General features: G+C 49.0%; 2 protein-coding genes across 5 annotated transcripts in view; both read right to left on the reverse strand.

The window, feature by feature from the left end:
• The window catches only part of TTLL13 (tubulin tyrosine ligase like 13), a 67,489-nt gene extending 47,039 nt beyond the window's left edge, over positions 1 to 20,450 (reverse strand). For 2 of the 4 annotated variants that reach the window (XM_075918049.1, XM_075918048.1), the window contains exon 1: positions 5,386 to 11,577. The gene's annotated coding sequence lies outside the window, so the exon portion shown is untranslated. Of the gene's footprint in view, positions 1 to 5,385; positions 11,578 to 20,317 lie in introns of those variants that run through there. The other 2 variants (XM_075918046.1, XM_075918044.1) reach the window with 2 other exon arrangements.
• On the reverse strand, positions 14,251 to 20,421 carry GDPGP1 (GDP-D-glucose phosphorylase 1). The gene has a single exon (XM_075918051.1). The coding sequence runs from the start codon at positions 20,419 to 20,421 to the stop codon at positions 19,213 to 19,215; it is 1,209 nt and encodes a 402-aa protein (XP_075774166.1). The 3' UTR covers positions 14,251 to 19,212.
• Positions 20,451 to 21,148: the final 698 nt, after the last annotated feature.

Consider the following 21,148-nt stretch of genomic DNA (forward strand, 5'->3'; position numbering starts at 1 on the left):
GTTCTGATGGGAATGGCTTCTATCCACTTTGAGAACGGATCTACTATAACTAGACAATAGGCATTGCCCTTGGCTGTTTTGGGCAATGGGCCAAAGAAGTCTATCTGCAACCTTTTCCAGGGACCATCAATGGGTTGATGCTTCAACGGTCCCTTATTACTTCGTGGTTTAGGGTTTGTTTGGGCACACCGAAGGCAATTGCTGATGAAATGCTCAACATCTGCGCTCATTTGTGGCCACCATGCTACAGATTTTAATCGATTTAGAGTCTTTTCTTGTCCAAAATGCCTTTGTGCGTGAGCCAGCTCAATTAGCTCTGAACGTAACACACGTGGCATCACCAAAACAGGTATTTGGTTTTCGTTCTGTGCCATTATTACTCCGCTGGAATGTCTACTGATTTTGTAGGTTTGATGTTTTCTAGTTCTTAGCAGCTCCATGATGTCTTTATCAGATTCTTGTAGTCTCACGATGTCGATAGAATCTTATAGAGGTGGGAAGGGCGTGGAGGCGTGGATGCTCTGCATATCCTTCGCCTTCCATGCAGTCATTGGATCCAGTCCGGCTGCTTCTTTTGCTAGCTGGTCCATTTGATTATTTAGGATGGAGATCTCGGCCTGGTCTTTTCTATGTGCTCGCACTTTGAAAAGATACGTTTTTCCAGTGCGCTGGGTAGCCAAGTTCCATGCGTGGTTTAACAGAGTGGCATGGGCTACTGGCTTGTTGTCGTTAGTGCACATATTCTGTTCTTTCCACACGACCATCCAATCTATGAACGATCGTAGGACCCAGTCCGAGTCGGTGCAGATGGTTATGTCTGCCGTTGGCAATGCTTCTTCCATCGCTAGGATGACTGCGACTATCTCTGCTGCTTGGGCTGAGACGACATCAGTTGGCCTCTATACACTGTACTGGGTGGAGGTATGCATGGCAGCTGCTCCAGTGACTAGTTGCCCGTCTTTCCTTCGACAGCTTCTGTCTACCACCCAGATACCTTCAGGTGTCTTAGTTTTGACGTCTTTAAATGACTGGAGTAGACTAAATGGTGAGATAATGTTGGACACAGACTGTTCCGGTATTGGACACTCATGTGGATCTGTAGCTTGGATGGGCTGACAGAATATTCCAGGTGGATTAGATTGGGTGTTGGCGGGTTCCACCTTGATGTCATGGTTCATCAGTGTCAAAGTCCATTGAGCCAGTCTGGGATGGCTCACTCGCCCGTTGTTCGCTTTTCCTGATATGATGTAGCGAACAGGTGTGTGGCTCGTTTTCAACACAATGGGTGCACTTCCAATTAGGTACTCCCAATGCTGAAGTGACCATGTAAGGGCCAGAACCTCTTTCTCACAGGAGGTGAACTGTCTTTCAACATTACTAAGAGTCCTGGAACCACAGGCAACCGGTTTCAAGGTAGTTCCACTGTATTGCATCAAGATGGCACCAATCGCTTCTTTCCCTGTTGTTATTTTAAGATGGAATTCTTTGTTTGGGTCAGGATATGCCAGGGCTGGCGCTTTCATAAGAGCTGTCTTCAGTTTTGCAAAAGCTTCTGACTGCTCTGGACCCCAACTCCATTCTTGTGTCTTCTTCAATAATTTGTATAATGGTCTTGTGAGACTACCGAAGTCTTCTATGAAATCTCGGCAAAATCCAATTAAGCCGAGAAACATTCAAAGGCTATGGACATCTGTTGGTGCTGGAAGCTTGGATATCAGCTCTACCCGTTCTTTGTCTGGAGTACGACCTTCATGTCCCAGACGGACGCCCAAGTAGGTGACCTCTTTCTTTAAAAGCTGGGCCTTTTCAGGATTGATGATGAAACCAGCTTTCTTTAAGGCATCTAATACCTCGTCAAGTGCAGCAAGGTGTGTCTCTCTATCCGGAGTGGCAATCAGGATATCATCCACATAGCTTATAATGTTCTTTGAATGCATCAGTCCCTTCCATAACTTGGATACAGCACGATGACAGATGGTAGGAGCATTATGAAAGCCTTGTGGGAGCCTTGTAAAGGTGTATTGCTGAGCCTTGTAGGTAAAAGCAAATTTGTGCCAGCTATTGGGATGTAATCCAATGGAGAAGAAAGCATTAGAAATGTCTATGACTGAAAACCACCGTGCTCCATTCGCAATCTGTGCAATGATTTTGGGGTACTTTGCCACCACAGGAGCAATTCTTGGAGTCACTTTGTTCACCCCTCGATAATCAACGGTGAGTCTCCATGTCTTCCCATCTGCCTTCTTCACTGGCCAAATAGGAGAATTACAAGGACTTGAAGTCTTTTTCAGTACACCTTGGCTCAGTAATGCTTTGATGGTTTCATCAATTCCATCCTGTGCTTCTTGGGGAAAGCGATACTGACGCATTGATCGTGGATCAGGACCAGGAACTTCTATAGTCTCGGTTGTTTTACCGCAGCTTAGTTTGTGCCTTGCAAACACTGATCTGTGCTGGGTCACGATGTCCATCACATCTGTCTCCCAGTTGGGCAGCTTCAGTTCTTCAGATGCCTTAATGGCACCTAAACGATGGACTGCTGAAATGATGTCACCCACACTCTGGTTGTCCGGAGCTTTGTAGATCTTCTTGTTCACTAAATCGATAGTTAATCCTAGTCCTTTAATCATGTCTGATCCCAGGATGCCAACACCGTCCATATCTTGTAATCCAACTTGCATGGTGACTTTCTCATCTCCAAGCTTACACTTGATATTGTTGACAAATGGTACCATAGATGTCTTGCCATTATAGGATTGCAGAGACTTAACACAAGAATATTGCTGTTGTCTTAGCTGAGGAGCTGCCGCTGAACACAGTATACTAGTAGATGCCCCTGTATCTACTAATATCTTCTGCTGTATTTCTTCGAACTTCCCTGTAAAAGTCATTGTCACTACAGGTCTCCCATAGATGTCAAGGGCAATCGGTGTTATTACCTGTAGGGGGGGCAAGAGGGAAGCTCGGCAGCTTCAGTTAGGCGCGTCACGACGTTCGACGTCCACATGGCGTCTCCCTTGCGGCAGTCTGTCCGTACGGCAAGATGGCGGCGCCTGTCTGTTGTCACCACGCTGGCGGTTCTCGGAGCAGCCTGGTTCGACGTCCAGCCTAGCCAGCTCCCTAATCATTTCTCCTAAACTCAAGTCCTGAATTTTATCCCAGGGTAGAAATCTGGATAGTTTTTGTGACAGCACCTTTCGGGTCACATGAATCTCCCCAAAACGTCCTTGGTTACCTCTAAATTTAGCTTGGGCCGGACGCTTAGGAGCCTGCCTTTTAACATTAGTTTCCCCCTTCTCTTCGATAGCTGCTACCTTTTTAGGGTTGGTGCTCTGCTTTTGCTGCAGCAGCTCAAAGATCTCGCGGAGTTTTCGTTCAAACTCAACCAGTGGGGTGTTCCCAAAATCAAAAGACCCCAAAGCTATCTTCAGGGATGGACACAGACCCTGATACAACAGTCTCTTAAATCCAAAACCATCATAATTTATGGCACCATTAACCAGAATACCTAACCCAGCAAGCCAATGCAACATCTTTTTTCTCATTACATACAGCTCCGGTCTCTCCCCTTCAGATAACACATCTGAATACAATTTTCCCATTACATCCTCGCTGGGGAAGTATAAGTGGTATGCAGCTTTGTATACATTGCTAAGATCTGGATTAGCACTATTGACCACACCATAAGGCAAGGCCGTCACGTCTTCTAGTGACATGCACTCCCTCAGTAAGGTAACTGTGTCCTCTGGGGAGGCAGCCACTTTTGCCATCCAATTCAAAATGGTCTCTTTGCAGCATTTGCCTAGGTTCTTGCCCAGAACTCTGGCTTGTTCAGGAGAGAAAGACTTCCTCTCATATTTTACAGTGGGCTGACTCTGCCCTGGTTGGTGAACCTCGGTTACTATTACAGGAGCCATATTCCCTTCCCCTCCTTGATAGCAATCAAGGGGTGGGACCTCAGACCCTCCATTAGCGTTCAGCCAGTCAGCTGGATAACCAGGGCTGACTGCTGAAACAACTCCTCTTGCCTTGCTGACTTGCAGGCGCAGGTTGGCAATTTCCCTCTGGCAGCTGGTGTGGTCGGCCACTCCTGGCTTAGGCGTGCCTGCCTCCTTAAGCAGCTGCCTCACCGTAGCCTGTGAGTCATTTAAGGCAGCAACCTTTTCTATGAGGCTGTCCTCAGCTTGGTCACACTGTGACATGACTGCTGCAAGCTGAGCCTCTAGCATTTTGAATTTCCACAGCCTCCAATTTGAAATGTTGTCTGTCCAATTGATCTTTTATAGACTCAAACTCTTTGAACTGGATGTTCAACTCCTTAACCTGAGCACTAAGCTCATTGCTGACAGTGGCTAAGGCATAAATGAAAGCACTTTTCTGTGCCTTCCCTTTGGGAACAGGTTTAGTTTTTACAAACTTTTCCCACAATACACACAGCTCATTCAAAGGATCCTCCCCCCTGAATACATTAGATTTCCAAGGGTTAGGCCCTTTACAGAAAGAATCGAGAGCGCACTCTAAACAGTTTTTATTTTGCAGCAGCTCCCAGCCGTCCTCAGTAAAGACTCTAGTAGCTGCCATGGCTTCTTACCAAGCCTCCTGGAACAAGCCTGTGGTGTACCGGGTCGCTCAAGACCAGCTGAATAATATCACACTGGCTTGTGGCACTGTCCACCAGAGAAACTAGGACGCGCCAGCCAAACCGCGCTATTCCAGAGAAAAGCGGGGAAGGGGTTTGCACTCGCGAACCGCGATCACATGCAGCGGCTCCAAGTGGCCGACTCAGCAAGGCCTCCAAATGGTGGCACCTGCGGGCTGGGCTCAGGAAGGGCCTCTTGCCCAACTAACCAGCGGGGTGTCTGGTCAGTTACCGGAGGGTTACAGACCCTGAGTGAGCGCGTCCCCCCACTACCAGGCTGGACCGTAGGCCGGATTTTAGGGAACAGAAATGGTTGGGAGCAGAGAGAGATAGGACAGAGGTCTATTTAGAGCCCTCCCTTTACTCTATTTCACAATTCTCAAAACCTGCTTTCCTTGCTGGAAAAGCGGCTGAGATCAAGCAAACGACTGGTGTCCTGCCGCGGTCGCCAATTCTGTTGCACTGAGGGAAGCTTGTACCTAAATTTGCATCTGATTATTATTAATTAAGCCTCAGTGGAAGTTGCAGATACCACCAAACCTCATCTATCATAGGTGTTTGCTGACCCAGGAATGCCGCAGTAAATAAAAACGTTGCTCACTTTAAAAGGGCCAAACCATATATTGTAAAAGTTTTAAAAGCACAACAAGGAAAAGCAGGTAAACACTTTTTATCCCAACCCCAAGAAGGAAAGAAGATAGAAAAGTTCCCCACAAACACTAGGTTACACAAAATACAATAATTACTCAGTCCAGTAGTTGACAGTGGGTGAGAAGCTCCTGTCTCTCAAGCCTTTGGCTAATTGAAAGCCTCTGGTGAAAGACAAGGAGGAGATCCCTCGCAGCGGTGACCCTCTGCGGTGCTCTCGACCTCAAGCCTTGGGCTCCTTCCGAGCCCTCAGCGAGGAACAGAGAGGCGGTCCCTCGGAGACCCTGGGGACGGGTGTGGTGCAGGCGGGTGGTGATGATCCTCGTCTGGGGCCTTCCGGTGGAGACTTGCCTGGCGCTGGTCGTCTGGTCCTCACACCTCACACCTGGAAACAAAACCTGACTAGCTACCACGACGCTCCCGTCACGGACAAGTCCCCGGCCGCTGGTGCGGTGAACCGACGCACTGATCCTAACGGACACACTCGATGACGAGATCTAGCTAACCCTGACTAACTACAGACTGACATAAACAGACAGACAAGCAGGAACAAGGGTGGCAGGAACCAACACAGACAACTCTTAGCCAGGCCTTCCAAGCACCCTTCTCATAAATATTCATGATCTTTATCTTTACACTCATTGGACCCTGTACAGGAAAACAAGGGTCCCTGATTGGTTGCTTTGATAAACAAGTTGTAACAGCCTGGATCAGTGTGCTGCATGTAGCAGCACAGTGTGACATGTGCAGCTACCTGTGTGCCGTGTGCAACACTCCTAGAAACGTCTATATTAACATTCCTAACAGCTACTACATATTCATAACAAATCATACATATTAATGATTGCTTATAAATATTAATGAAGTGTCAAAAATGAGTAGGCTACACTGGACTGTGTAATTATTGTATTTTGTGTAACCTTGTGTTTGTGGGGAACTTTTCTATCTTCTTTCCTTCTTGGGGTTGGGAAATATTACTGTTTACCTGCCTTTCTTGTTGTACCTTTAAAACTTTTACAATATATGGTTTGGCCCCTTTAAAGTGAGCAACGTTTTTATTTACTGCGGCATTCCTGGGTCAGCAAACACCTACGATAGATGAGGTTTGGTGGTATCTGCAACTTCCACTGAGGCTTAATTAATAATAATCAGATGCAAATTTAGGTACAAGCTTCCCTCAGTGCAACAGGGGTGACCCACTGCCATCACAGTATGGTTCGGCAGGTCCTCCTGTGGGCTCTCCAGGAGCGCTTGCAACGATGTAAAGTCAGTGTGGGGCCTGAGAGCCAGAGCTAGAAGCAGAGCAGCATCCACGCAGAAACTGTGCACACCCCAGTACAGCGGCAGCCGCGCTCTGCCCTGGCAGCTGTGCCCTTTGGCAGCTGGCTCTGGTGGGAGCAAGACTGCAGTGTAGACGCAAGCTGCCTGGCATCAACCTACTCCTGCAGCATAGACCAGGCCTCCAAGCTGGTGGCAGGTTCTATCAGCTGCTTGCCCCACATATTCCCTGCAGCCCTGGGCTCTGGCTGGGAGTCCCTGAACTCACTTCTCAGATTCTAGTTTAGCTGCCAGGTCTGTTGACGATCTACAAGCCCGAATAGCCACCTGTGCCCAAACTGGGGTGTCTGCAGGGTTAGGACAGACTCCATCTCTCTGAGCTGGGGGGGCCTGCAGGGCTGCTGATCTATAGTGTTTCTAGGGGCCTGCCCCGTAGAACAAGCACTGGAGTAACGGGTTATACCCTAAATAAACTTAAAAAGCAAATGGTCTGGCAGCACTTTGTAGACTAACAAAACACGTAGATGGGATCAAGAGTTTCGTGGGCACAGCCCACTTCTTCAGATGATTGGAGTTTTGAGGTTAGGATGTGCAGACCCAAAATAAATAGGGGAGACGGAAGGAAACAAGGAGCAGAGGGTATGAAAATATCAAAGGGAAGAACAAGTGGGCAGAACTGGTAACCTATAAGTACCTAAAGTTTGGATAGTTAAAAGAAACAGATAAGGATCATAGAATAGCAATTAGATAGGAAGGGTACTACAGGAGGCCCCCGCTTTACGATGGCCCGATTTACGACCCCTCCCCCGCTCTTATGACCTTTTCCGTAAGTGTGGAAGGGGCCGAAATCCCCCAACTTACGTCCTTGGCCCCGCATTTACGACGGCATACAACTGTCGCAAATGTGGACTTGAGTTACGATGCCCCAACCTGTGACGCTATTCCCGGAACCAATCGTGTCGCAAGTTGGGGGTAGCCTGTAATGCAAGAATCTACACAGACGAAGAGCTGCTGGCACCTGAATGTTAGGCTGATAATGTCCCAGCCATCCGCTATCTCAATTCAGGAGGTTATCAGGATGAGAACTGAATTTGTGGATGAATTGTAATTCCAACGCCTCTCTGTGTATTGGGCTTGTCGAATTGGTTTGTGACAAGACAGCCACCTGGAGATCTTTTGAAGCGTGATTAGGTAGACTGAAGTGCTCTCCAACAGGTTTCTGTATGTTCCCTTTATGTATGTCTGATTTGTGCCCATTGATTCTGTCCAGCTTGTCCAATATATATAGCAGTTGGGCATTGCTGGTGTGGAAGCAGGACTAAGGGAGAGGGGATTTGGGTGGCCATTTTAGGGTTTGTCAGTAGCAGAGCAAGAGTCTGGTTCACTCTGACTCCTGCTAACGCGAGAGCTAGAAGAGACGCTGGGGTCGCCTTCCTGTCTCTCTCACATTGCTAAGAGTGGAATGCTGACCTCAGTGAGAGCCTTGAGATAAGACAGTGTCCGATGGGAACTGAGTGGGCAGGGAAGTGATTGTTTAATGTTCTATGTAACAGAAAGGTAGATATATTGGCTTTGAATTGTTTTGCATTTGAAGATCCGCTTACGCTGCCTTCCCTTGCAATATTGCTCGAATAAACTGCCTCTGGCTACTTGTTGCTTAAACACAACGCAGAGTGAAGGCTCGTTATCTTCCACAATTTGGTGCCGTGTCTCGCAATCCCAGATGTGCAGTGGGGACCATTTGTCTATTGGTGGGAGGAAGCCACAAAGAGACTCCATGAGTCCCGAATGCGGAGTCTAAGGGACTCTCAGGAAAAACTAAAAACACAAGCACAGGATTTGAAATTAAAATGTAAGGCATCTGGATGTCTTCCCATCCAATCCACCTCCCTAGCTCCCTCGGCTCCCTTGTATCCCCAGTTAATTAACGCTGAGAGCGAGGGAGAGACAGCTGAAGATGTTGTGGGTTTCTTTAGCAATGCTCCAAGGCTGCCGCCACCGCCGCTCTCTCCCCCTTGGCAGGCTGTGTCATCAGACTCATCTGCTGGCTGTAGCATCAGACTCATCAGCACAGGCTTCATCCCCACAGATTAATCTTTCTGGGGAGAGTTCTTCTTCACCAGCCCTGCCTAGCAGTCAGCAAACCGGGGAGGTTGATTCTGACCAGTCCCCTGGTTCGTTTAATTCTACCGGGTCCTACACCCCGATTGCAGCACGCACTAGACGTCAAATAGCCCCAACAGTCCAGGGTACCCCTTTAGTCATGGCTCCCTTACGACAATTACCTGGTGCTGGAGATGTCCTAGTTACTGTACATGCCCCTTGGACACCAGGGGACCTTAAAAATTTAGCTAAGGGATTTCCAAAGTTCAGAGAGGAACCTGGGGAATTTAAAGAGGAACTCGAGATAGTATTCCAGTGTTATGATCCTTCATGGGCTGACGTTAACTAGCTCTTACGAGTCATATTGCCACCTGAAGCTCAAAAGCGGCTCACAGCTCAGGCTAACTGGCCAAATGCCGACCCTGGAAATGGGCAACCCCTGGCTGACGCTAAAGGCCGTCTGTTGGACGCCGTTTCAGAGGTTTGCCCAAAGAAAACTGATTGGACAAAAATCAGTGGCTGTAAGCAAGACAAAGGCGAACTCCCTGCCGATTATTTAGATAGGCTAACAAGGGTATTTGAGCAACATTCCGGGATCGCCCAACCAGCTGAGAATGCCAAAGAGGCAGTGGGGGCTGCTTTTGTACAGGGACTTTTGCCAAAGGTTCAGCAACAGCTAAAGACAATTTGCATTGGCTGGCAAGCCAAGCCCCTTTCTGAATTGGTAGGAGTTGCAAACCATTGTGCAGCTTGCTTAGAGCAGAAGGAAAATGCTGAATCAAAGCTTATGGCTTTACGGTTACAGACCTATGGAGCAAGGGGGGGAAGAGCACGGGGTGGAGCACGGAGGAGAGGAAGAGTTTCCTCATGCCTTCCCCAGCTAAGGAGTACGGCATGTCATTACTGTGGCCAGGAGGGTCAGTGGAGAAATGAGTGCCTGAACCGACCATCTCCACACCCCTCGTTGCCTCTTCCCCCTCCTCCTTTCCCAAACCCTGTTGCACCTGCCTTTCCTCCACAAGTGAATTCTTACTAGGACAGCCTGAGGGAACGTAACTGCATCATGAATCCTTTGCTCCCCATTTCTCAAGCAAGGCCATATGTTAATTGTGAAATAGCAGGTCAGTCTGTAGCTTGTCTTGTAGATACTGGTGCTAGCAGATCAGCTTTAAGGTCTGCGGATTTCCCCTCTGTTCCCTTGTCATGCTCGTCTGTCACAGCTGTTGGTATTTCGAACCAACCCGTTCCTCACCCCATCACAAAATCCCTTTCTGTTTCCTTGGGGCCCATTTCAGATCAGCCTTTTACTTAGTGCATCCTCCCCGTGAATATACTGGGACAAGAGCTTTTGTGCAAATTGGGCTGCACTATCTACTGTACTCCAGATGGAGTCTTCTTAAATGTCCCTGACGAGAATCCCAGTCAAGTGCTGGCTACCTGCAAACCGAGGAACCAGCCCAGCAGGGTTTGCCTCTCAGTAACGATCTTGTTGATTTACTGTCACAAGTCCCCTCTTACGTGTGGTCCAAACATGTGAATGAGGCGGGGCAGATTGGGACAGCTAAACCAGTTAAAATTCTTGTTGATCCTTCGAAGCCTCTTCCCAGAGTGCCACAGTATCCGCTGCGCCCTGAAGCAGAAGAAGGGATTGCTCCAGTAATAGACTCTTTAACAGCACAGGGTGTAATTGTTCCTGTTTCTAGCCTTTGTAATACTCCTATCTTCCCTGTGAAAAACCAGGAAAGAATACCTATCGTTTTGTGCAGGATCCCCGTGCAGTTAATGCTGCTGTCCTGCCATCGTTTCCAGTGGTTCCAAACCAGCTACCATTCTCTCTTGTATACCCTCTACAGCCACTTGCTTTACTGTTGTGGACCTTTGTTCAGCCTTCTTTTCTATTCCTATTGATCAAGATAGCCAATATTTGTTTGCTTTCACCTATAGGGAACGTCAATACACTTGGACCCGGTTGCCTCAAGGGTATACTGAATCCCCATCTCTATTTTCTCAAATCTTCAAGAAAGACCTCGATGACATAGTCTTTCCAGAAAAATCTGTACTCATATGATCTTTTGTTAGCTTCCCCTTCTTTTGAATCCTGCAAAATTGATACTCCGGTTCTTTTGAAAGCACTAGCTACAAAAGGCCATAAGGCCTCCCGAGAAAAGCTTCAGTTGTGCCAGCCTAGGGTTCATTATCTGGGTCATGATATTTCACTTGGTACTCGACATTTATCAGACGCTCGCATGGCAGCCATTTTAAAAATGCCTAAACCTGTCACTATCTCGCAGATGCGAACCTTCCTGGGCATGGCTGGGTACTGCAGACAATGGATTGTAAGTTATGCAGCAATAATTAAGCCGTTACAACTGCTTATTAAAACAGATACTCCTGACCCCTGCCATGGTCCCAAGAGGCTGAACAAGCCTTTGTGGCTATTAAACAAGCCCGTTCTAGTGCCCCCGCTTTGGGCCTCCCTGACTACGCTCAGCCATTTATTCTTTTCTGTCATGATCGTGATGGATTTGCTTTGGCTGTGTTGACACAGAAACACGGCGATAAACACCGGCCACTTGCCTATTACAGCTCTGCTCTGGATGCTGTGCAATTGGCTAACCCCCTTGTCCTCGGGCTGTGGCTGCAGCAGCATTGGCCGTACAATTATCTGAAACTATAGTTTTAAGTTCACCTTTAACGCTTGCTGGGCCTCATGCAGTGGAAGCTAAGAACCAAACACAGCATCTGTCTACTTCTCGTCTCCTTAAGTATGAACTTATTTTGTTAACCTCGTCTCGTATTCCTCTGCCTCGCTGTCCTGTCTTAAACCCGGCTTCCCTTCTGCCCGGGCCGACAGACGGCTCATCTCACGACTGTGTGTCTGTGAGGGTATGTCTACACTACCCCCCAGTTCAAACGAGGGGGGGTAATGTAGTCATACGGAGTTGCAAATGAAGCCCGGGATTTGAATTTCCCGGGCTTCATTTGCATAAAGCCGGCCGGCGCCATTTTTAAATGCCGGCTAGGTCGGACCCCGTGCCGCACGGCTACACGCGGCACCGACTAGCTAGTTCGGATTAGGCTTCCTATCTGAACTAGCTGTACACCTCGTTCCACTAGCGCGTGTAGCCGCGCGGCACGGGGTCCGACCTAGTCGGCATTAAAAATGGCGCCGGCCGGCTTTATGCAAATGAAGCCCGGGAAATTCAAATCCCGTGCTTCATTTGCAACTCTGTATGACTACATTACCCCTAGTTCGAACTAGGGGGGTAGTGTAGACAGACCCTAACTTCTGTCCTTACCCGTCCACGGGATGACCTTACTGACATGCCCCTGCAGATCCCTGATCTGATATACTTTGTAGACAGTTCTTGTTTGCATGATTCTAAGGGGAAATTAACTTCTGGGTATGCTGTATGCTCTTTGCATGCTGTGATTGAAAGTGCTGCTCTGACTTCTGTCCTGTCGGCTCAGATTGCAGAGCTCATTGCTTTGACTAGAGCGTGTATTTTGGCTCAGCATAAAACTGTCACTGTTTACACTGATTCTCGATATGCTTTTGGAGTGGTACATGATTATGGTTTGCTGTGGAAACACAGAGGCTTTCTTACATCCTCTGGTTCCCCTATCAAGAATGGTCAATATGTGTCTGCTCTCTTAGATGCCCTTTTGTTACCCAAAGCTATTGCCGTTGTTAAGTGCACTGCACATCAAACCCTTCATGATGAAGTTGCGCGTGGGAATGCTTTGGCTGATAAGGCGGTCAAGCACGCGGCCCTTTTTGCCCCCCCTCGGGCTGAATGTACTTTTGCCTTAATGGAACCTCCTCTAGCTTCCCTGGACGATCTTGCTAGGATACAGGAGATGGCACCAGAAGCTGAGAAACATTCTTGAAGTGTTGCTGGGTGCATATTACACCCTGATCACCTCTGGCGCTCCCCGGATGGCCGCCTGGTTGCGCCTGGGGTGCTCTTGCCCTATTTTGCTTGCGTGTACCACGGGGTGGTATTTTATAAATACATTAAAAGCAAGAGGAAGACCAAGGACAGGGTAGGCCCACTGCTCAGTGAGGAGGGAGAAGCAGTAACAGGAAACTTGGAAATGGTGGAGATGCTCAATGACTTCTTTGTTTCGGTCTTCACCGAGAAGTCTGGAGGTGTGCCTAACGTAGTGAATACAAGCAGAGAGAGGGTAAGTTTAGAAGATAGGATACACAAAGAACAAGTTAAAAATCACTTAGGAAAGTTAGATGTCAGCAAGTCACCAGGTCCTGATGAAATGCATCCCAGGATACTCAAGGAGCTGATAGAGGAGGTATCTGAGCCTTTAGCTATGATCTTTGAAAAATCATGGCAGACAGGGGAGATTCCAGAAGACTGGAAAAGGGCAAATATTGTGCCCATCTATAAAAAGGGGAATAAGAACAACCCAGGAAACTACAGACCGGTCAGTTTAACGTCTGTCCCAGGGAAGATAATGGAGCAGGTAATTAAGGAAATCATATGCAAACACTTGGAAGGTAATAAAGTGATAGGGAATAGCCAGCATGGGTTTGTGAAGAACAAGTCATGCCAAACTAATCTGATAGCTTTCTTTGATAAGATAATGAGCCTTGTGGATAAGGGAGAAGCGGTGGATGTCATATACCTAGACTTTAGTAAGGCATTTGATACGGTCTCACATGATATTCTTATTGATAAACTAGGCAAATATAACTTAGATAGGGCCACGACAAGGTGGGTGCATAATTGGCTGGATAACCGTAGTCAGAGAGTTGTTGTTAACGGTTCTAAATCCTGCTGGAAAGGGATAACAAGTGGAGTTCCTCAAGGGTCTGTTTTGGGACCCGTACTGTTCAATATCTTCATCAGTGATGTAGATATTGGGATAGAGAGTACGCTTATTAAGTTTGCAGATGATACCAAACTGGGTGGGGTTGCGACTTCTTTGGAGGATAGGGACATAATTCAAAATGACCTTAGCAAGTTAGAGAAATGGTCAGAGGTAAACAGGATGAGGTTTAATAAAGAGAAATGCAAAGTGCTCCACTTAGGAAGGAACAATCAGTTCCATACATACAAGATGGGAAGCGACTGTCTAGGAAGGAGCATGGCGGAAAGGGATCTAGGGGTCATAGTGGACCACAAGTTGAATATGAGTCAACAGTGTGATGCTGTTGCAAAAAAAGCAAATATGATTCTAGGTTGTATCAACAGGTGTGTTGTAAGCAAAACTCGTGAAGTCATTCTGCCGCTCTACTCTGCGCTAGTTAGGCCTCAGCTGGAGTACTGTGTCCAGTTCTGGGCGCCACATTTCAAGAAAGATGTGGATAAATTGGAAAGGGTACAGAGAAGAGCGACAAGAATGATGAAAGGTCTAGAGAACGTGACCTATGAAGCCAGGCTTCATGAACTGGGCTTGTTTAGTTTGGAAAAAAGAAGATTAAGGGGGGACATGATAGCGGTTTTCAAATATCTAAAAGGGTGTCACAAGGAAGAAGGAGAAAATTTGTTCCTCTTGGTTACTGCGGACAGGACAAGGAGTAATGGGCTTAAAGTGCAGCAGGGGAGGTTTAGATTGGACATTAGGAAAAAATTCCTAACTGTCAGGGTGGTCAAATATTGGAATAAATTGCCAAGGGAGGTGGTGGAATCTCCCTCTCTGGAGATATTTAAGAACAGGTTAGATAGACATCTGTCAAGGATGGTGTAGATGGAGCTTGGTCCTGCCTTGAGGGCGGGGGGCTGGACTCGATGACCTCTCGAGGTCCCTTCCAGTCCTATTATTCTATGATTCTATGATTAATGCTGTTAGTCGAGACTGGTTTGCACCAGATTTTTCTCCTGTGGCCCAGCACTACTGCCAACAGTGTACGATTTGCCAACAGCACAATGTTGGTAAGGCTGTTAAGGTAAAACAGGCAGCACATCCCCCTCCGTGGGGACCATTTGTAAATATTCAAATTGACTTTATTCAATTGTATAAATGCTGTAATTAAGAATATGTGCTAGTATTAGTTGATGTGTTTTCAGGCTGGATTGAAGCCTTCCCCTGTAGGAAGGCAGACACCAAGACTGTGGTGAAACTTTTACTTAAGGATTTTATACCCAGATTTGGTATACCTGTTAGTATTAACAGTGATCATGATACTCATTTTACTGGACAGATTGTAAAAGAATTGTGTACAGCTTTACAGATCCAGCACAACCTCCAGTCTGCTGGGACAGTGGAGCGCCAGAATGGGACTTTGAAAAACAAACTGGCCAAGATTTGTGCAGAAACAAACTTGAAGTGGCCAGATGCCCTTCCATTGGCATTAATGAGCATGAGGGCCAGCCTGAATCGGAAAACTGGACTTAGCCCACATGAGATCCTGACAGGGCGCCCGATGCGATTACCAGCAGCACCCCCGCTGACCCTTGGCTCAAATGGACATTCATTTAATGGATATCATGCTTAAGTATTGCCAGACATTAATGAAGTGTGTTAGGTCCTTTTATTCACAAGTAAAAGAAGCATTACTCAAGGACCCTGAGCAACCGTGCCATCTGTTGGAACCCAGCGACTGGGTCTACATAAAGGTCCGTCAGTGAAAGACTGCTCTAGCCCCACGCTGGAAAGGCCCATACCAGGTCCTGCTGACCACCAACACCGCTGTGAAGTGCCAAGGGCTGCCTACTTGGACCCATGCTTCTCACTGTAAAAGGACCCCTCCACCTCGAGATGACTCAACTTCGACTATTGATGGGTTTGTCCCTCTTTCTGTTCCTGTTCCTTCTCCTGCTGAATAGCAGAAAACGAGGGCAAGGTGAAGTGCTAGTAACTTCTCCCTTGCCCACTAACAGAACTAATATACCTCTGGTATATGTCAGAAGGACCAAATTGTTACAGGGTGATGTGCTAGTAACCTCTCCCCTGCATGATGCAGAATTACTACTATTTCAAGAAAGAAGAAAAATTCGCTCCCCTGACACTGCCACAGTCCAGAACTTTTTAACAACAAAGGACATTAAGAACTGGCCCTGGTGGAAAAGGCGGAGCATTATACACTGGCAAGGAGGGACTTGTGGGACTCACAGTTGGGAGTGTGGTGTTGAGTGGTTTGGTGGGTTTCTTCCAGGAGCTGCGATCTGTGCTTATGGGCAAATACCAGCAGAATGTATGGCACTCCCCAATTGGCTTTCAGACGATCAATACCAAAAGCACCTTGATGCCACCGCTCTCACTACCTCCTCCACCTCCACTGCCATTCCGGTAACATACCCAAATACTGATGATATTGTGTATTCTGATGAAATTCAATGGCCAAGGCCGTCACATCTGAGTGACTTAGCTAAGTATTGTCTGGAAAATCTATTTTTCAAGGTTCTAAATTTTTCATTTGAGCGAACAATTAAATGGAAGTCAGCTGGATCAGTGGAGATAGGGGTTTATGATATTACTGTACATGAACATGAGCCACTAAATTCTAGCATTGAGGTTAGGGGGTTTTCTGATGGGGTTGACATGATGGCCATCCCCGGGGTTTGTAATCTGTTGACAGGAAGAGGGCCCTATTGTTATTTGGTTACCCTGTTAGCAAAGGGCCACATTCAGACTCAGAGAATGTGTTCACCTAATGGAAAGTTTACCTGTACTAAGATAATTCCCTTAACCGATAATTTTGCCTGCGCTATATTGCAATATACTCCTTCTTATGCTATTGATATTAATGGTGCTAAAAATTATATTAGAGTTTTTAATCAACAGATGTGGTATGATACTGTGTCTAAAAGAGATGATGTGTTAGGATATCGATGGACCATAGTCAATGCCACACTAGGGACTGTAAAATTTACACTGCCTTTGCCCAGCTTTCAGGTCACCTCTTTGTATCCAAACTGTTCTAAGGGGCTGCCATTCGGTTGGCACAACAGAGGGCATGGGTTTCCACTAGGAGGAAAAGGAAGACAGCCTGTGGGATGGTGCATATACAGGGGCCAACAACATGAGGAAAGGCTGGGACAGATAGAGGAAGCCACTGGGCTTATTACTGGAGCACAGCTAACCCAAGTTCAGGCTGGAATCGGTGAATTGCATGTTATCTCCGCCCTCGGCTCAATGACCCAGGACTTGCTGACAAAGATGATACTGGATATCACTGAGACAGAGAAGGAATTGCAGTGGGATCTGGCTTGTTTGGAAATTCAGGACTTCCTGAATGACCAGCTAATGGCCATTCAGAGTGATCTTGAGCATCAGACCTGGCCCACTGCCCTTGCAAATGCCTCGGGGATACCATCAGAACTGTGGCCCTGGAGACACACTTGGAGATTCTCAGGGTGGAGATGTTATGTAACTAAGGCTATACAGCGACCCCATTATAGAGTTATTGTGGGGATATTAATGATTGTATTGCTTTTGCTTATTGTAGGATTATTTTATTGTTGTTATAGAGGATGTACTAACAGAAATAGTTTTCATGTTCATACTAATCCTGTATTACCATTGCAACCAATCCATACATGTGAGGTCAATCCTCTCGATGTTAAAACAGAAATACAATGTTTAATGAATATAGAGATTTGAAGTAGTTGTGCCTAGAGCACAAAAGGGGGGAGTGTGGAAGCAGGACTAAGGGAAAGGGGATTTGGGTGGCCATTTTAGGGTTTGTCAGTAGCAGAGCAAGAGTCTGGTTCACTCGGACTCCTGCTAACGCGAGAGCTAGAAGAGACGCTGGGTTCACCTTCCTGTCTCTCTCACATTGCTAAGAGTGGAATGCTGACCTCAGTGAGAGCCTTGAGATAAGACAGTGTCCAATGGGAACTGAGTGGGCAGGGAAGTAATTGTTTAATGTTCTATGTAACAGAAAGGTAGATATATTGGCTTTGAATTGTTTTGCATTTGAAGATCCGCTTACGCTGTCTTCCCTTGCAATATTGCTCGAATGAACTGCCTCTGGCTACTTGTTGCTTAAACACAACGCAGAGTGAAGGCTCGTTATCTTGCACACTGGCATTTGATGGCCTAGATCAAATTACTGGATGTGCAGTTAAATGAGCCTTTGATTTGGTAGCTTATGTTGTTGGCTCCAGGGACGAATTCGCTTGTATAGATACGTGGGCAGAGCTGGCACCACTGATTGCCGGGCCGGGTTCCTGGATGCTTATGATGTAGCTGTGTAGCATGGTGACTGGAAAGAATTCGTTTCAGGTTGGGGGGTTGTCTGTAAGCGAGAATGGGCTTTCCCTCAAGGCCTCAGAGTGAGAGGTCATTTTCCAAGATGGGTTGTAGCTTGCAGATAAGAAGTTGGAGGGGTTTGAGTTGTGGACTGCAAGTAATGACAAGTGCAATTCTGTTATTTTCTCTTTTGGGCCTGTCTTGAAGTAGTTCATCTCTGGGTACTTTTTTGGCTCTGTCAGTTTGTTTTTTCACTTCTCCAGGTGAGTATTTCAGTTTTAGGAATGCCTTATATAAATCCTGTAGGTGTTTGTCTCCGTCTGTGGGATTGGAGCAAATCCAGTTGTATCTTAGGGCTTGATAGATTGAGAAATGTGTCTGGGATAGAAGCTAGAGGTATGAAGGTAAGTGTAGTGGTTGGTGGGTTTCCAGTATAGGGTGGTGGAAATTTGTCCATTATTTAATTGTACTGTAGTATCCACGAAGTGGATTTGTCACATGGACTGGTCCAGGTGAAGGTTGATGGTGGGGTGGAAGTTGTTGAAATCCTTGTGAAATTCTTCAAGAGTCTTCTTTCTGTGGGTCCATATGATGAAGATGTCATCGAAGTAGCATAAATAAAATAGGAGCGTTAGGGGGTGAAAGCTGAGGAGACATTGTTCAAGATCAGTTTGTGGTGCCATGCGGGCACCCATGGCTGTGCCGCTGACTTGGGAGATACAAATGGTCTCCAAATTGGAAGTAGTGGGGGGCGAGGACAAAGTCGCAGAGCTCTGTAATCAGGTGTGCAGTGCTGTCATTGGGGATGGTGTTTCTGATGGCCTGTTATCTGTCTTCATGTGGAATGTTGGTGTAAAGGGCTTCTCCGTCCATAGTGGCCGGGATGGGATTTTCAGGTAGATTACTGATGTTTTGAAGTTTACCCTGACTGGTAAATGCCGGCAGCTGCTCTGGGGAAGAGAAAGGAGCCACTGGGATACGGGCACATTTCTGACCGAACCGGCCCTTTACTATGTGCTATGGGAAAGAGAGTAGATGCTGCAGCATCCAAAGGGGGTTTATTGGCTGTGTTCACCAGAAACAAGCCAATAGTTCAGTCACTACCGAGGTCAGAATTGTGGGGTTACCCCCCAGTTCTATCTCCCACTCCCATAGGGCAAGGACAACACTTCCTTCCTCTCTGGCCCAGAGTGGCACAGCAGGCCAGTGTCCAGAGGAGCCAGTTGGCAGTGCCTGCGGGGGCAGTGGTATAAAACAACAAGGCAGCCTCCATACTGGACCCAGAGCCAGAGCCCCACAGTGAACCATTCTGCAGCGATTCCAAAACACACGAGAGTCAGACTGGCCACAAGGAAGTGTGAGGCACGTGCAACGCAGAGCCCACGGGGTTACTGTGTGAGAAGTGCCACCAGCTGGCTACAGAGCTGAGCCAGCTGCGCCTCGGGGAGGAGGTGTCTCTGGATGGTGTGAATAGCTGTTGTCTCTGTGAGGCTCTCGAAGTCTTGGGCAGTTTTGACAGGCAGGTGCCCAGCCAGCTCACAAAGTGCCACGTTAAATGCAGTTTCCTCTTTGCTCCCAAAGCAGGAGCTCCTGGCCCAGATGACCACCCGGATCCCAGACCGAGCCTGGGAATGGGCTGGCTCCCCAGGAGCAGTTCCCCGGGTCACAAACACATTGTGTGCAATCTCCTTCTCCACCAGGTAATCAGTGACGCGGCAGATGGTGTGCGCCAGGGCTGCTAGCCCCTCTCCCTCGCTGTAGAACAGGAACCCTGGGGCCGGGACCCCCCGCAGGAAGTGGAAGTTGAGCGTGGGGCACAGGGCTTCGCCTGGGGCCGTCTCAATCAGGAGCTGCCAATCCAGGTAAAACCCATGCAGGTGCAAGTGGTTGACTGAGGCGAAGGCTCCCAGGCTGTTAAAGCCAACCCGGAAGCCTGGGTGTGCACTGAGAAGAACCGACTCCAGTCCGAACTGGAGCAGCTCCTGGGTGAGGATCTGAGGCAGGCAGAGAGCAGGGTCTGGAACAAAGAGCACGTGTCCAAACTCCAGAGGGCTGACGTTAATCACCACTAGGACGTGGGCAAGTGTCCTTGGGAGTTCACGCTCCCGCAGGCCCCCTCGGCCCTGAGAGGGCCCCTTGGTGGGAGGGTGGAGCGTAGGGCCCCTGGCCATATGGAAGAGGATTTCCCCTGGGTTGATCTTATTGAAATGGAATTGCTGGGGGTCAAATGTCTGCCTTATGCTCTGGATGGCCTGTGGTCGCCTCCTCTCCAGCCCCCTCTGGATGTTCAGCTGGGCCACAAACTGGACCTTCCCAGGCAAGACGCGGGTCTGTAGCTCGCCCAGGCGATACCGGAAGAGCCCCAGCCTCATCCTCTCCTCCCAGCCAGCCTGCAAAGCTCTGTCAAAGCGAGACAAGGGGTGGCGTGCTGGCCCCTCCGACCTGCTTCTCCACCACCCAACCCCACACAGCACATAATCTTCTTCACCATACACAAAGTCTTCCTGGCAGGACACAGGGCGGCTGCCTGGCTGCTCCGGGGATGGCAGCCCCGCTGGGTTGCGGAGGGCTGGGCTGGCACCCAGGGGCGCTGCCATGGCAGATGAGCAGCAGCTCTTAGGGCTCCGCTGCAGGCAGCATCCCCAGCGGATCTGGAACACACAAAGCAACCGCTGGGCATGAGGGGCCGTGGGCAGAACTCAGGGAGGAAGCAAGAGCCCCGCCCGCCCTGCCCCGCCCCGCCATGGGGCCACGACCCCGCCCCTCCCCGCCATGGGGCCACGAGCCCGCCCCTCCCCTCCCCCCATGGGGCCACGAGCCCGCCCCTCCCCTCCCCCCATGGGGCCACGAGCCCGCCCCTCCCCTCCCCCCATGGGGCCACGAGCCCGCCCCGCCCCGCCATGGGGCCACGAGCCCGCCCCGCCCCGCCATGGGGCCACGAGCCCGCCCCGCCCCGCCCCGCCATGCCATGAGGCCACGAGCCCGCCCCTCCCCTCCCCGCCATGGGGCTACGAGCCCGCCCTGCCATGGGGCCACGAGCCCGCCCCTCCCCTCCCCGCCCCGCCCCGCCATGGGGCCACGAGCCCGCCCCGCCCCTCCCCCCCATGGGGCCACGAGCCCGAAGCAGCTGCTCCCTCCGTCCCAGGTCTCCCAGCGGAGGGGGGGGCGCTGAGCGAGGAGCCGCCGGCCCCGCCCCCACTCACCCGCCGGCCCCGCTCCCCTCAGGCGCGCGGCTCCCGGCATGCTCCGCGCCGAGAGGCGGGGACACATCGCGACCTGCCACGCGAATGGGCGGAGGGGAAAGGTCACAGCTCCCGGCATGCC

The sequence above is a fragment of the Pelodiscus sinensis genome, unplaced genomic scaffold, assembly GCF_049634645.1.
Source record: "Pelodiscus sinensis isolate JC-2024 unplaced genomic scaffold, ASM4963464v1 ctg130, whole genome shotgun sequence".
In the NCBI taxonomy this organism is placed as follows: Eukaryota; Metazoa; Chordata; order Testudines; family Trionychidae; genus Pelodiscus; species Pelodiscus sinensis.